Here is a 17,291-nt window from a genome sequence, read left to right as displayed (position 1 = left end):
ATGCTTTCTTTCTAATTCTTTAAGTTATAGAGTTAGATAATTTATTACCAGGTCTTTTTATTGTTTGTTTGTTGTTGTTTTTTTAGGTAGGCCTGGAATGCCATGAACTCCCTTCTCAGGATTACTTTCACTGTGTCCCATACATTTGGGATTGTTGTGTTTTCATTGTCATTTATTTCCAGAATGTTATTTATTCTTTGATCTCTTGGTAACCCAATCATTGTTTAATAACATGCTATTTAACCTCCAAGTGTTTGAATTTTTGTGATTGTTTTTATTGTAGTCATTACTAACATTATGCCATTGTGATGTGAGAAGATGCTTTATATGATTTCCATCTTGAATTTGAGGAGACTTTGCCTGTGTCCCAATATTTGGTTTATCTTAGAAAATGTCCCATGTGCACTTGAGAAGAATGTATATTCTGTAGCTTTGGGGTGAAATGTTCTGAAGATGCTGATTAAGTACATCTGATCTAGTGAGTTGTTTAGTGTTGCTATATCTTTGCTGGTTTTTTGTCTAGAGGATTTATCCAGTGATGTCAATGGGGTATTAAAGTCCCCTACTATGATTGTATTGCTGTTGATCTCTCCCTTGATATCTTCCAGAAGGTTTTTCTTTTTTTATGTATTTGGGTGCTCCTGCATTGGGTGCATATGTTTACCAAAGTTACATTCTCTTGTCGTATTGATCCCTTTAGTATCCCTTCTTCTGGTCTTCACTTTAAGGTCTATTTTTTCATATATAAGTATTGCTACCCCAGCTTTTTATTATTTATTTCCATTTGCCTGAAAAATATTTTTCCATCCCTTCACTTTCAGTCTGTATGAGTCCCTTGTTCTGAGGTGGGTCTCTTGGAGACAGCATATATATATGGGTCATGTTTTCTTATCCATTCAGCCACTCAATGTCTTTTGATTGAAGCATTTAGTACATTTATGTTTAAGGTTATTATTGATAGGTGCTTGTTTGTAGCCATTTTTATCCTTTATGACCGTGTTCCTTCTTCTCTATTTCTTCTTTTTACAATAGTCCCTTTAGCATTTCTTGCATTGCTGGCTTGGTAGTGATATACTCCCTTAGCCTTTTTTTGTCTGCAAAGCTCCTGATTTCCCCTTCAATTCTGAATGATAGCCTTGCTGGATAGAGTATTCTTGGATTCATTCCCTTGCTTTGCATCACTTTGTATACTTCATTCCATTCCCTTCTGGCCTGATGTGTTTCTGTTGAGAAATCACTTGATAATCTAATGGAAGATCCTTTGTAGGTAACACTCTGTCTCTCTCTTGCAGCTTTTAATCAGTTAATTGCCACGTGTCTGAAATGGAAACCATTCCCACATGCCATGATATTTTGAATTTAGTTAAAAAAATCAATTTGTAATGAATATTATAAAAATAAATATACTACTCACAATTCAGGTGTTCTTGAGTATTTTCAGCTGAAAATTCTCACAAAAAATTACTTTAAAGCTGGTCAGGGCTGCCACTCAGGGATACATTTTTTTTTTTAACAGATACACATGGCATGTGGGGAAGGTCTGCTGCTTGTGTCTATAGACATTTATGGCATACAATGGGTTAAGATTCTTTGTCATTAATGTTTCCCACTGTAATTACGATGTGGTGTGGGTGTTTTTTGGGTTCATCATTTGGGAACTCTCTGTGCTTGTGTGACTTTTTTCTTCCCCAAATCAGCGAAGTTTTCTGTCACTATTTCTTCAAATAGGTTCTCTAATCCTTGCTCTTCTTCTTGTCCTTCTGGCACCCCTATCATACATATATTACTTTGTTTCATGTTGTCCCAGAGCTCCCTTAGGCTCTCCTCCTCCTTTCTGATTTTTTTCTCCAATTGCTGTTCAGATTGGGTGTGTTTCTCTGCCCTATCTTCTAACTCACTAATTCGGTCTTCCAATTCTTCTAGTCTACTGTTGAAACCTTCCATCATGATTCTTATTGTGGCTATATCATTCTTGATTTCCTCTTGATACTTACATAAGTTGTGGACTTTCTCATTTATCCGGTTTATGAACTGTATGACCATTAATCTGAATTCTTTACCTGACATATTGCATGCTTCTGTTTCATTTAGTTCCCCCCTTTTTTTTGGTTCATTTTTTCATTCCTTTGGGGGTTTTCTTTGTCTTCCAATTTTTGCTATCACCAAAGTGTCCAGGTGCAGAGTTGCATGGGGCTTGTGGCGGAAGCAGAGGGCTTGGCGGGTGGGTCGCGTACCTTGAGAGTAATAGGAGAGCTCAGGTGCCAGACGTGTGAGGCCTGGGGCCAAGGCAGTGGGCTGGTGGGGAGGGAAGCACACTCCAGAACTCACAGGAGCCTGTGTCCGGAAAGGCTGGAGTCCCGGTGGTAGCGGGAGCTACCGTCTAAGAGAGCCTGGTTGGCCAGCCCCCGAAAGTCCTGCAGGATCTAACTGTCCCTCACTCACATCCACACACACCACACACTCCCCTTTTGCTCCCTCATTCACAATCCCTCACTGCCATCCTGCTGGCCGCCATCTTGACTGTACAAATTGGAACATTTATCAGACATCTTTAAAGACATGGGCACAACTCTTGAAAGGAGTTCCTGGCCACATCAGTCCTATTGGGGAGACTGATGGCTCACTAGGAAGAGAATGGCCAGGAAGAAAGGCCTCACACAAGGACAATGGCATGGGCTCCACCCACTGAGCACTAGACTCCCAGCTGGAAGAATGAGCTGGGAGGCTGACGGGGGGCAGGGAGGCAGGGTAAGAGCCACACTGTTCCTCAGAGCCAGACCATCTGCTTTCTATAAAGCAGGAACAGAAATTCCCCTCCAGACTCCACAGGGGACCATAAAGTGTCACCCAAAAAGGACAGCAATAGAAAGTGTGGGGTCACCTTCTCTTTAAGATGCACCTCCTTTTCTGAACTGTCCCCTTCGTCAGAACTGTTACTTTACTTTGTCAGGCTTACATGACTTCAAATGGAAAGAAAACGATGGTTTGAAATGCAGCCTATACTTTACAAACCTAGAAATTCTGCTCCTGGCAATGAGTCCCCCAGGGACAGGCATGCCTGACATGCCAGCATGGGATTCCACCACACTGGAGAGAGGTGTCACATGTAGGTGGTCACCAGCCTCAGAGACCAGCAGCTTTCACTCCCTTCCATCCCCTCTCACACTCTCTTTGACTTCCCCTTTGTAGAAACAGCCTTCCTCTGTGGGTTTCTGCAGAGCTTCAAGTGATGATCAGCCCTGAACGAAGTGTTTCCACCTGGCACAGAGCATGGCTCACACCCAGTCAGTCCCACCACCTCCCTCACCACGCTGCCACCACCTTAAGCCTCCTAATTACCCAGAGTTGTCAGACTTAGCAACTAAAATTACAGATCACCAGTTAAATTTGAATTTCAGATAAAAACCAAGTAAATTTTTAGTATATCTCAAATACTGCATGAAAAACATACAAAAAAATTGTTACTTATTTGAAATTCAAATTTAACTGGTATCCTATATTTTATATGGCAATCCTATACTGTCTAATTCTTTATTCAGTTTTAGGTACTACCTATTAATATTTAGGTTATCAAAATATTATCTAAAGGTTGAAGATCTCACCCAATTTGTCCTCAGTTCAATGACATACGTCCTGTGTGAATATTTAGTAAATTATAATTAAGAAAACAGTTGCATGGTCATTAACTTAACACAAAGCTCCATTTCTCCCTCATTGCCTCCTGTGGGTAACCAAGAGTTTAATCTTGCTGCCTTTTCCAGAAGGGACCAGAGGGATGGCAGTGAGTAACTAATTGGTCTAGGACCATTTTTCACCTAAAAACACCTTACTTTCAACAACCTCCCTTCACCAGCAGCCCTCAGAGGGATCATACAATAGCAATAGGTCGTCTGGTTACCTGAGCACATGGCCTCAGTAGGCCAACCCCCTGCTTCTGAGACAGAAGGAAGGGAACCTAGGAATGGGGCCATGGGAACAGGACCCCACACTTTCAACTCCACCCTCTTTCTCCCCCTGGCCGGTGGCCAGTCTCCCCACTGGACGTAGTGTGTGTGAGGCCCTCTTACCAGTGTGTGTGAGCATGTGCCTCTGGAGGGAGCTGGCCCAAGGGAAGACGCGAGGGCAGTGGGGACAGTTGATCTTCTGCAGGCAGTTGGCATAAGAGTTCCTCTTTGTCCTCAGCAGCTTGTCTTCTGGGGGGCTGCCCTGCTCTTCATCACTGGGCCCATTGTGGTCAGCGGGGGCACCGGCCAACTCGTCCTGAGCATCGTCCTCTGCGGTCTGCAGAAATGGACTGAACTTGTTGGTGTCTGTGGTAGCCAGCATCTTCTCAATGCTGGCAAATTCCCCACTAGAGTCCAGGTCTACCCCACCACTGCTGGCCCGGGGCCGGCTCCTCAACCCCTTTTTCCGGCCCCTCTTCTTTGACAAGCCAGCTGGCCCCTGCCCAGTGGGTGAAGCCGCCTCTGGACTGTTGGCAGCAGGGGGTGGGTCGCTGGATTCTTTGGGGCTGGTGGTCTCAGTGGGGGCAGTGGTGCCTCCTAAGCTGTCTGAAGCTGTGGTGTTACTGCTGGTGCCTGTGGGCCCTGGGTCAGCCACCTTGCCTTTGAGCAAGGTGGGGGCTGAGGACACGGATGAGATGATCTGGGCAATGGAGGCCAGTGGGGGCAGCTCTTCTGCCATAGGGGGCTTTGGCAAGAGCAGGGGGGGCTTGGGGCGTAGAGGCCTCAACAAGGCTGGGCTGCTTATCAGGGTGGAGCTGCCCAAGAGAGGGGAGCTGTTGATGAGGGCTGAAGAGTAAATGGGGACAGCGACCTGAACGGAGCCCTGCAAGGGCTGAGCATGGGCTTCCAGAGTAGTGGCTGTGGCGGCTGCTGCCGAAAGGGCCAAGGGTTTCTCCAAGATCCCACTGGATCCCAAGGGCACCGGCAGAGTAGGGCACGGTGGTGGACAGGGAGAGAGTTGCTCCCTGCTCCCTGGTTCCTGCTCAGGCATCTTGGCTTCACTGGGAGCAGCTGAATCCTTTTCTCCTCTCCTGAAGTTCTTGGGGATGGACAGGTCAATGGGCTCCATGGAACAGTCATAGGGGGCCGAGGAAGAGGGGCTCAGGAACACGGCTGCGTTTTCCTGCTTCACGTGGACCAGAGCCAGGCCCTTCTGGGAGAAGTCCAGAGGCTCGTTGAAGTCCACTGAGAAGTTGCTGGCCGGCTCCAACTTGACAGAGATGGGAGGCGGAGGCTGGGTGGGGCCGGCGTGAAGATAGCCATTCTGGGCCTCCAGAAAGGTAGCAAGGGGTTTGCGCTCACCAAAGGTTCCGCTGCCCTCCTCCACCCTCCCCGAGGCCTCAGCTGCAGGGGCCTCCTTGGGGCCCAGGCCATCTGCCGCCAGGATGTAGCTCTCGATATCGTGCTCTGGCACATGTAGGTGCTGCTTAAGGATGTGGTGGACGCAGTTGCGCTTGGCTGAGAAGGTGGCACTGCACTCCTTGCACTCAAAGGGCTTGTGGCTCTTAGGGCAGCCGCCCAAGCCGCGGCCACAGTGGGTGCGCATGTGGATGCGCAGAGCGCGGTAGTGCTTCAGGTCTTCACCGCACAGCCGGCACACCGTGTCTGGGGAGCAGAAGGCGTCCACCATCTCCGCCGCGCTGCTGGTCACATACTCGATGTTCTTCTCGATGTCCTTGCGGGTGGCCTTGAGATGCTTCTTGCGCAGGTGCCGCTCGCAGTTGGCCTTGACGGTGAAGGGGTAGTGGCAGATCTTGCAGATATAGGGCCGCTCGCCACTGTGCGTGCGCAGGTGGCGGATGAGTGCGGCCTTGTCGGCCGCGATGTAGTCGCAGATGTTGCACTGGTATGGAGAGATGCCCAGGTGGGAACGCACATGAGCACGCAACACTCCGGAGAAGGCGAACACCTGGTTGCAGAAGCGACAGGGATAGAGCACCTTACGCATGGCTGGAGATTTCTTGCTGCTGGGGCCCGTCATGATGGCCTTGAGGTCTCCCTCTGTTATCTCCTGCTTGATCTTGGCTTCCATGCTCAGGGGCAGCAGGGCTTCGATGATGCTGTCCTGCTCCAATTGCGTCTTCATCTCGGCCTGACCTGGCAGCTCTGCCCGTGGCTGCTGCAGGAAGAGCTGCATGGCCGCGTGTGGCTGGGCCCCGGACTTGGACTGCAGCAGGTTTATGTTGGAGGCCACCTCCACAGAGCCTTTGAGGAGCTTCAGGGCCGGCGGGGGCAGGCTGGGACTGATGCAGCCAGGGGAGGCCTGCTGGGCATTGAGGAGAGGAGGGGGTGTTGAGGTGGCCACCACTGTCCGCGGTGTGACCAGAGGCTTTGGCTTCAGAGGGGGCATGTGTTTGAAAATCGCCTGCAGAGGGGTGACAGGGGCCTTGGAGAGAGGCGGAAGACTGATTTGAGGGGGTGCTGAGGCTGCCATCTTGAGGATCTGCTGGATGTCAGCCAGCTCAATGGCGGACTCCCCGGAGATGGGCTTGACCACAATACTACTATCAGGCTGGATGATGAAGCCCTTTTGGAAAGGCTGCAGGGACAGGTGCTTCATGCTCTCCTTGGTGGCCGGGAGGACTGTGAGAGAACCGCCCAGGGAAGAAGCTTCGAAAGGAGATAGCCTCAGCATGTTGGTGCAGCCGGGTTCCTGAGGTAGCTGACACTTGAGTGCCTGGAACTGTATTGCTTGGTTGTCATCCGGCGGGGGCTCCTCGGCTGGGACAGGCTTGACGTCTTTGGTGTGCTGCAGGCCCAGCAAGGCCAGGAAGACCTTCTGTTCCATGGCGTCACCAGGTAGGGTCTTGGCTTGCAACCTTTCCCGTCCCTGGTCCACAGCGACATGGGTCTGCTTGTGCAGGGCGAGCGAGGAGAGCATGGGGAATGCCTTGTCGCAGATGTCACAGACAAAACGGTGTTGCTCGCTGATGCACCTTCGCAGGTTTGTTTCACACCAGGCCTGCAAAGCGAGGAATCAAAAGGAGGATTTAAAAATCATCACTAAACTGAGATGCAGAACGGCTGCAGTACCCAACTTTCTCCATAACGTGTAGGAGCTGACCTTTCCCTGCTCGCTAATTGCTGGAGTGAATAAGGAAACCCACAAGCATGTTTTCTTGATGAATGACATCAACCCCAAGTATCTCAGCAGTGAAGCAAGTTAAGTAATAATATCACAGTGGTAGGATTTTCTTTTTAAAAAATGGGTGCCTTGTAAAACTAACTGATGGTGGAGAACCCCTGTGCTGTCAGGAGAGAGGGAGCACCATCCGGGGTTACATGAGTACACACATATGGGTGCCTACATATGGAATTGAGCTTGAGGCTTATGCACTGGAAGAATTTCACTGTTGCTATCGTCTATCAATTTTTTAAATTTGGAAAAAAGTAGTTTTAGCGGGTACTTTATCAGCAGAGAACAAATATGGCTCAGGTTAATAATGACCCACAACATCTATCTTTATATAAAAGGCTAATATGCTAAGTGTCTCTCTGCCCGTCCGACCGGTTGCTATGACGTGCACTGACCACCAGGGGGCAGACGCTCAATGCAGGAACTGCTGAGCTGGTGACTTGGCAGCGGTGGTTCTTGGGTGATGTACCCCAAAACCAGAGAGGAGGGAGCCCAATTCCTTGTGGGCCCACGTGATTCCACCTTCGGCTGTGGGTTATGTTGTTGCTGGGGCACTGTTGGCCTCGAATATGGTTTACTGCACACTTGTTTTTGCGTTCCACACCCTGTATGACACCAACTTAGCGGAGTGCCCTCTCGCACTCTGGGACCCCTCAGGGGATGTCGGAGAGCGGGTTTTGGCCTGATTCCCACAGGCCAGGCTGAGGGACCCCACCTGCCGGAGGGACCCTGCTCACTCCTCAGACGCTGGAGGGAGCGCGGGAGGTTGGTTCCAGGGCGTGTCCGGCCTTTCTCGCCCAGTTCTGCCTCGTCAGCCACCTTCTAATTAATTTCCTTTCAGTGTGCATGAATTGCACGGGGTCACTAGTTTTAAATAAAAAACTACAATGCTGAAAATATTTAGCTGTAAGGCTAATTAAAACTATAAATTGATGTAATTAAAAATACAAATCTAATTCTGACAGGGCCTAAAGAATGGGCAAAAGCCCTGATGAGCTAGACTCAGATGTAAGTAACTATGAAGAAAAAAAAAATGAAAGGCCACCTACACCTCTCAACACAACAACCCAAAAAAGACTAAAAAGGACAAAACTGAATTTCAAGAGGAAAGGTGTTAAAAACAAAACCCAAGGGACCTCATTTGAAGGACAGGAAACCTCAGGGTGAGGAATTTAAGTCCCACCCTGTGGACCACGGAGCAGACGGCTGCTGGTTCTGCCCATCAGCATACCTGAGAAATCCGAGGAAACTTCCTACAGGAGAAGTCGGTGAATCCCAAGTCATGGAAGCCAGCAGGAATGGAAGGGTTGTTCTGGATGAAAGGCCTTCCCGTTGCATCTCTGGGAAGCTGTTTGTGGACAAGCGCATTGTGGCGTAGCAATCCTCGATGTGTCCGAAAGGTGACACAGCAAATGTCACATCTGGGAAGAAAGTGACAGAATATAAGGAGACAGCGAAGTCAGAATTTCCACCTGTCCATTAATCTTATTGTATTTAATTGCCCTTTGATCTATAAATAAATGAAAATAAAATGATAAAACAATTTATTATAATAATGAAAATAGGAATGATGTAACATCTAGAAGCCAGTCTGCTCACGGTCAGCAACAAAAAACTCTTCCTTAAAAAGAAACTATAGCCTAACAACTTCTGGGTTTCCCATCTTTGCAGACAGCACAGGTGTGCACACTGTCGCAGGCCTTTGTTCTGCCACACTGAGTGATCCTTCCAAAGGATCCTCTCATGGTACACATAAACTAATTACTAAAATTATGTGGCACACCAAAAAGTGGTGTCCTCACTCCCTCTGCTCAGTGTATTCTAGTCATAAAACATTTTTAAAGTCAAAAAGCACAAATTTACACAGCATCTCAGGCAATCACATCAGCATTCCTGGTACCTGATCAAGATAAAATGATAAACTCTTCAACCGAGGTTGCAGCACGTGACAGAGATTATGATTTATGTGTTATATTCTGATATTATTGCCACTCATTATCTGAAGAATAACCGCAGTTCCACCTCTGAGCCCACACTAAGGGCAGTGGCACGACCCTGGCGGGTGGACCGTTATCACAGAGGAGAACACTAAGGCTGAGGGCGCACACCTCGTAAGAAGCAAACACAAACCGTGAGGGTCCCACCACGAGGCCGTCTCCCTTTCCTAGGAGCCCCCACGAATGCTTTGCTGTAGAGCAGCCCTCCTCTTTCACCTTAACTGTCCCGGGACACATGGATGCGCCGGAAATGCCGTTGTTAAATACTTTTCTCCACTTTCACACGAGTGCTGTCCTGTCGGTCTTTGCTGAAAACCACCATCTTAAAATTTATACAATCATTAGGATGTTGTCAACATCCCCTATCCAGCGATTTCCAACCTTTTTCCTCTCATGGCACACATCACTAATCACTATAATTCTGCGGCACACAAAAAGTGTATTTTTTGCTGATCTGACAAAAAGTAAAGGTATGTTTTTGATTCATTCACACCGGACGGCTATTGTTGTGTTGGCTGTTGTCTTTTTTTCATTTGACAATCTAAGAAAAAAGAGGTCAGTGCCCCTGACTAAATACTCAGTATTGCCTGTTTTAAACATTCTTGAGGCACACTGTTTGAAAAATCTCTGGCCTAAGCCATCACTAGAGCTACACATGGTTATTTACATTTAATTAATTAAAATTTCCTCAGTCACATTAGACTAATTTCCCAGGCACATTCCTATGATCACAGTACTGTGTGCCAAGCGTCATTCCAGTACTTACACATGTAAGCACATCTGCCCCTTACAAAACCTCTACGGCAGTTCCTATTATTGTTTCACAGAGGAATAAAGTTCTTAGATTGTTAAAAAAAAAAAAAAAAAAGACAACAGCCAACACAATAGCCATCCAGTATGAATGAATCAAAATTATACCTTATTTTTTGTCAGATTGGCAAAAATTGTATTTTTTGGTGTGCCACATAATTTTAGTAATTAGTTTATGTGTACCATGAGAGGGGAAAGGTTGAAAATTGCCGTATTAGATGATAATAATGTCTTGTCTACATTTCTTAAAAGCCCTTTTTCTTTACAGACATATAATGAGATATTTATAAATGAAATGTGTTGCCTGGGATTTGTTTTGAAATTATCTGGGGCAGAGAAGAGATGAGACACAAGTGCCTGTGGGTGGATAATTCCTGAAACTTGAGTGACGAGTGAGGGGTCATTAGAGTAGTCTCTGTACTTCTGCATGCATTTGAAATGTTCCTTATACATCTAGAAAAACATCTCATTACAAACGGCTAATGACAGTGGGCTTTTTGCCTCTTTTTTCCACGGGTCAACAATGTCCAAACCACTATTTGCAGTAGGTGTGTGTGTGTGTGTGTGTGTGTGTGTGTGTGTGTGTGTGTGGTGGTCAATCTATAGAAACTCCAGAAGAAAAGCCTCTGCACTGAGTCTCATGTGGTGCGGGTAATACAAAGGAGCCCATTTCTCCAGGAGCGCACTGGACAATCAGAGGGGCTAGGGGCCTACAGGGAGGTGCAGAGCCCAGGGCTCAGGAAGGCCCCACAATGTGCGATTTACAGGCTGGCAGGACGGGCTGGGTGGTCAAGCCTATGGCCTATCTGGTTTGGTACTTTATGAACTAGAGATAGTTCACATTTTCTCTCTCCCTTCCCCTCTGTCCTGCCTGGGGCGTACGCAGGTATGGTTTGGGGAACTGTGGGAGATGGGCACTGGTCCGTGCCTTCCCTGGAAAGTGAGAATAAGAGAAGAAGTAAGAAAGATTGGAGCAGCCCTAGCTGGTTTGGCTCAGGGGATAGAGTGTCCGCCTGTGAACTGAAAGATCCCGGGTTCGATTCCAGTCAAGGGCACATACCTGTGTTGCGGGCTCGATCCCCTATAGGGGGCGTGCAGGAGGCAGCCGATCAATGATTCTCATCATTGATGTTTCTATCTCTCTCTCCCTCTCCCTTCCTCTCTGAAATCAATAAAAATAATTTAAAAAAAAGAAGAAAGATTGGAGCAAGCCGTAGCCCAGTGGGCCCCTACAGGCATCTTTCACTTGAAGTCTACACTATCTCGAACTTCCTGAATTCATATAGCACTGCCTACATACATTTTGTGCAGTGTTTTAAATTCATTTTTACTAGTGCCAGGAACTGTCCTGGACTCTGGATCACTATATAGTTGAGCAAACCATAAGCCCTGAGGACTAAGAAGGTGGCTGGCTGGGATCAAAAAAAAAAAAGAAGGAAAGAAAGGAAAAAGGAAGGGGAAGGGGAAGGGGAAGGGAAAGGGGAAGGGGAAGGGAAGGGGAAGGGGAGGGAAGGGGAAGGGAAGGGGAAGGTGAGGGAAGGGGAAGGGGAAGTGGAGGGGAGGGGGAAGGGGAAGGGGAAGGGAAGAGGAGGGAAGGGGAAGGGGAGGGGAGGGGAGGGGGAAGGGGAAGGGGAAGGGAAGAGGAGGGAAGGGGAAGGGGAGGGGAGGGGAAGGGAAGGGGAAGGTGAGGGAAGGGGAAGGGGAAGTGGAGGGGAGGGGGAAGGGGAAGGGGAAGGGAAGAGGAGGGAAGGGGAAGGGGAGGGGAGGGGGAAGGGGAAGGGGAAGGGAAGGGGAGGGAAGGGGAAGGGGAGGGAAGGGGGAAGGGGAGGGGAGAGGGAAGGGGAAGGGGAAGGGGAAGGGGAAGGGGAGGGGAAGGGGAAGGGGAGGGGAAGGGGAAGGGGAGGGGAGGGGAAGGGGAAGGGGAAGGGAAGGGGAGGGGAAGGGGAAGGGGAGGGGAAGGGGAAGGGGAGGGGAGGGGAGGGGGAGGGAAGAGGGAAGGGGAAGGGGAAGGGGAAGGTGAGGGAAGGGGAAGGGGAAGGGGAAGGGGAGGGAAGGGAAGGGAAGGGAAGGGAAGGGAAGGGAAGGGAAGGGAAGGGAAGGGAAGGGAAGGGAAGAAAAGGCAGGGCAGAGCAGCCATTTCTGCACAGGGATCTCTCCACAAACTGCACTTAGCAGAGAAGCCTCCTCAGTAAACTACCTACCTCTGCACTGAACTACCCTCTGAGCCAGCCCTTATAAGGGTTTCCTGGAATACTATTTCAACCAATAGGACTGAAGCTTTCCCCAGCCAATCAGAGCTACACAACTCTGACCAATCAGGGACCAGAGGTGGGGACTTCTGTCTATATAAGCCAGCTCCCCTGTGGATCTGGGAGCACACTTTCCACCAAAGACTGGCTTTCCCTGGCTGCAGCTGAAACACTGTAGATTTCTCGGACCCAGCATTGACCAGTGGGAGGGGGGGCAGAGCAGAGTGGACCATCACAGAGTGGACCATTACATAGCAGAGCTGCCTAGCTGAAGAGGGGCCTGGCCTCAGGACCGCCTGGTTCCCAGGCAGCTTCACAGGGAGCTGTTCCACACCAGTGCTATTTTCATGGCCATGTTGTATTACCTCTGAGCTGTTTGTACTGAATAAAGTTCCTTCTTTACCACACCCCAAATTGGGGATTCCTGTTGCAGTTTGAATTGGCACCAACAACCATTGGTTGACAAAATACATTCAGTTGATCCTCATTATTTGTGGATTCTGTATTTATGAATTTGCCTATTCATTAAAATTTACTTGTAAACCCCAAATTAGTACTTGCAGCACTTTTTGGGTCATTCATGATTGTGCACAGCACTGTGAAAAACTTGAGTTGCCCTAGGCACACATTCCCAGCTGAGATATAAAAAGGAGACACTCTGCCTTCTTGTTCAGCTGTCATACTGTAAACAAGTGTCTTTTTTGCAGTCTGTTTAGTGCCACAATCTATCTGTAGTGCTTTTTGTTGGTGGTTCTGTGTATAAAATGTCCCTGGAGGATAGTGCTGAAGTGCTGTTCCTAAATGCAAGAGACTGTGATGTGCCTTATGGAAAAAATACCTGTTTTAGATAAGCTTTCATCAGAGATGAATTGCAGTGCTGTTGGCTGTAAATTTCATGTCAATGAGTCAATAGTATTTCATAAATAAGCTGTATTTAAATAGAAACACACATAAAATGAGGTTATATATTCAGCTGATGAAATGTTATAACTGTTTCATTCAGGAGCAATGACTCAGTATTAATTCTGTGTTCATGGTGCCTCTATCTATATGTAGAAAAGCCTAAGTGACCATTATGATGGAACGATCAGTCACTATGACGTGCACTGACCACAGGGGGACAGACGCTCAACACAGGAGCTGCCCCCAGCCTGCAGGCCCCGATCACCAATGGGGCCTGCTGGCCAATATCCTGGTCCCTCCTCTCAGCTTGCAGACCCTGATCACCTGATCCGGGCCAGGCCCCCGGGCTGGGACAAGGAACCGAGGGTGGGTGGTGGTGGACGCAGCCCCTTTCCCAGGGGTGTCGAAGGCCAGCTCCCTCCTTGGGGCCAGCGGCCAACCTCCTGGGTCCCTCCCCCAATTCTGCAGGCCCCAATCAGACCACCGCCCACCTGCCGCGGTGGTAGTTGGCCCCTCCCCCCAGCCAGCAGGCCCCAATCGCCTGATCAGCGTCCACTGCCAACCTCCCAGTCCCTCCCTCTGGCTGACAGGTCCCAATTGCCTGACTGGGGCTGGGCCTGGGCTGGGGAACTGGGGTTGGGTAGCAGCAGACACGGGCAGCGAGGGAAGGAGGAGGCGGGGAGGCAGGGAACCTGATTAGCCCTGATGGCCGGCCAGGCCTAGGGACCCCACCCATGCACGAATTTCATGCACCAGGCCTCTAGTAGAAAATAACTACAGTGAATAACAAGAACTGACTGTACACTTATTCACCCATCCTATGTGTGAGTCCATGTTGCTGTCATTGCATAAATCATTCTCATAACATCTCTGATTTCCAGTTTAGATTCTTTAAGGGAGAGCAAGAACCTACATTTTTACAAACCAAACTAAACCAGAACCCCATATTTTTATGATTATTTCTATATTTATAGGTGTCTTGCCCACTTTAAATATGACAGCAATTTTTTACAAAACAGTCCAATATGGCCAATAACCAAGTCTGCCCAACTTAGACTATTCTTTTTTTTTTTTTAATCCTCATCCTAGGAGATGTTTTTTATTGATTCTAAAAAGAGGAAGAGAGAGAGAGAGAGAGAGAAACATTGATGTGAGAGAGAAACACTGATTGGTTGCCTCCTGTACACACCCCAACTGGGAATCGAAACATTTTAGTGTACAGGACCATGCTCAAACCAACTGAGCCACCCAGCCAGGGCTAGACTATTCTTTTTTTAAAAACAATATTTCACTGGTTCATACAAAATTTAATGAAATTATAGCAAATAATTACAAGTATTGCTGAAACAAACAGGTTGGGAAGAAATAATACTGACTCTTGGTAGCATACAAGTCAACTGTGAAAGGTGAGTATGTGTACCTGAGAGGTGGGCTGCAAACTCTGTGAACCATATAACACCTTATAATTAAGACATTTAAAAAAAACATATTTTTATTGATTTCAGAGAGGAAGGGAAAGGGAGAGAGAGATAGAAACATCAATGATGAGAGAGAATCATTGATTGGCTGCCTTCTGCATGCCCCCCATTGGGGATGGAGCCCACAACCGGGCATGTGCCCTTGACCAAAATGGAACCTGGGACGCTTAAGTCTGCAGGCCATCGCTCTATCCACTAAGCCAAACCGGCTAGGGCTAATTAAGACATTTTTGAGCATGCATCTCATATCTATTTATTGTTTAACTGAGAAATATGTACGATGTGTATTTATATAAACACACAGTCCTTGGGTTATGTTGGACTCGACGTACGTCATTTTGTGGTTATGTCGCCACTCCCATTTATTTATAAAAGGAAAAAAAAGTTCCGTCATTTCGACGTATGTACATTATGTGCTTTATGTTTTTTTATTATTTATTTACCACAAGTAAAGGTCAGGAATTGTTATCTTTCTTTTAAATTTTTTTTACTGTTTCACTTCATTACTGCTGTGTACGTGCTCCATGTGAGTGACATAGGGGCTTACGTAGGTGGGTTCCGACTTACGACAAAAATTGCGTTACGTCGTGCCGGAGGAATGGATCTCTGACATAACTCGAGGACCTACTGTACATATATTTGTACGCATATATGTCAGGTACATTATAAAATGTAAAAACAGAAAAATTTAAAGGGTGAGATAAAAAAGTTCTATTTTTGCCGAAACCGGTTTGGCTCAGTGGATAGAGCGTCGGCCTGCGGACTGAAAGGTCCCAGGTTCGATTCCGGTCAAGGGCATGTACCTGGGTTGCGGGCACATCCCCAGTAGGAGATGTGCCGGAGGCAGCTGATCGATGTTTCTCTCTCATCGATGTTTCTAACTCTCTATCTCTCTCCCTTCCTCTCTGTAAAAAATCAATAAAATATATTTAAAAAAAAAAAAAGTTCTATTTTTTTCTTATACCTTAAGAGATCTTTCTGAACACCCTCCACGTTTGAGACTACCACACCAGCGCACACCTATTGGCCATGAATATTCAATGTAAGAGGCAACATAAGCAGGTTTTATAAAAACAAACAAACAATTGGAAAGCCCAGCTGGCGTGGCTCAGTGGATGAGTGTTGACCTATGTACCAGGTGGTCATGATTCAATTCCAGGTTGGGGCACAGGCCCGGGCTGTGGGATCAAATCCTTAGTGGGGGGTGTGCAGGAGGCAGCCGATCAACGAATCTCTTATCATTGATTTTCTATCCTTCTCTCCCTCTCCCTTCCTCTCTGAAATCAATAAAAACATATCAAAACAAAACAAAGCAATGGACAGTCTCTCTTAATAGGGCAATCAGAATTTGCTGCACTTCTATTATAGCAATTAATGACACTCTTTCTCTAGTCCAGTGGTTTTCAACCTTGGCTGGACATTAGAATCACCTGGGAATCTTTAAAATCCTGACTTCTGGGCCTCATCCTCCGGAAATTCTGTTTCTTTGTTATGGGGTGAGGCCACAACATTAGTAACAAAGAAACAGAATTTCCAGAGGATGAGACCCAGAAATCAGGATTTTAAAAAGATTCCCAGGTGATTCTAATGTGCAGCCAAGGTTGAGAACCACTGCTCTAGTCTCTTATCCTAATATATAGAAACCCTGGGTCTTAACGACCTCTCCTGACCGAGGCTTGACCAACCGGAAGTCAGTCCTGCAGTCAGTGCTGGGTGTGGCAATCCAGCGCAGACTGCTTCCATTGCAGGTGCAGTGCCCCAGCACTGACTGTTGAGGGGGCTGCGAATCAGGGCCAGAGAGAGGCCTGAAGAGAGAAGCAGGGACTGATCCGTTGCCTCTGTGGCAGCTTTTGATCAGCACTTGCCTCTCTCTTTCTCTCCCAGTCTGGCCAGCAGCCACACCTCCATTTCTCTGCAAGCCTCCACTGGGGCTGCTTATCAGCCCTGCCTTTCTTATCAGGCCCCATTGATAGACCCAAAGATGCTGACTGACATAGAAACCGAACAATCAGAACAGAATCTGGGTGCTATGAGGAACAAATGGCTGCCTAGAAGGCGGAGCTTTTGACGTTGACTGGCATAGGAACTGACTAATCAGAACCAAATCTGGGTGCTGTGAGGAGCCAATGGCTGCCTAGGAGGCAGAGCTTTTGATGCTGACTGGCATAGAAACCAACCAATCAGAACCAAATTGGCCAGAAGAGGAGGGCAGTTGGGGGTGAGATCAGGCCTGCAGGCGAGGGCAGTTGGGGGTGATCAGGCAGGCAGGCAAGCAGTTAGGAAGGATCAGGCCTTAACTGGCAGTCAGACATCCCCAAAGGGTCCCCAATTGGAGAGGGTGCAGGATGGGCTGAGGGAGCCCCCCCATGCACGAATTTTGTGCACCAGGCCACTTGTCCTATATAATAAAAGACTAATATGCAAATAGACCAAACAGCAGAAGGACCGGTCGCTATGACATGAACTGACCACCAGGGGGCAGATGCTCAACATAGAAGCTGCCCCCTGATGATCAGTGTGCTCCCACAGGGGGAGCGCTGCTCAGCCAGAAGCTGGGCTCACAGCTGGCGAGCACAGCAGTGGTGGCGGGAGCCTCTCCTGCATCTGCAGCAGTGCTGAGGATGTCCGACTGCTGGCTTATGCCCACTCCCCGCATCAGTTGGACAACCCTGGAGGGCTCTTGGACTGTGAGAGGGTGCAGGCTGGGATGAGGG

At 48.0% G+C, this 17,291-nt stretch overlaps 1 protein-coding gene across 11 annotated transcripts in view; it reads right to left on the bottom strand.

The window, feature by feature from the left end:
• Positions 1–17,291, bottom strand: part of RREB1 (ras responsive element binding protein 1) — a 145,653-nt gene that overhangs the window by 19,357 nt on the left and 109,005 nt on the right. For all 11 annotated transcript variants that reach the window (XR_009451912.1, XM_059688536.1, XM_059688534.1 and 8 more), the window contains exons 9-10: positions 8,372–8,561; positions 4,068–6,966 (exon numbers count right to left, since the gene is read on the bottom strand). Coding sequence is in view for 10 of the 11 variants with exons in the window: in XM_059688536.1 (XP_059544519.1) it covers positions 4,068–6,966; positions 8,372–8,561 (3,089 nt within the window). In the remaining variant the exon portion in view is untranslated. The remainder of the gene's footprint in view (positions 1–4,067; positions 6,967–8,371; positions 8,562–17,291) is intronic.

The sequence above is a fragment of the Myotis daubentonii genome, chromosome 3 (assembly GCF_963259705.1).
Source record: "Myotis daubentonii chromosome 3, mMyoDau2.1, whole genome shotgun sequence".
In the NCBI taxonomy this organism is placed as follows: Eukaryota; Metazoa; Chordata; class Mammalia; order Chiroptera; family Vespertilionidae; genus Myotis; species Myotis daubentonii.
The sequence above is the reverse complement of the archived record's forward strand: the minus strand, read 5'-3'. Positions and strand labels throughout refer to the sequence as shown.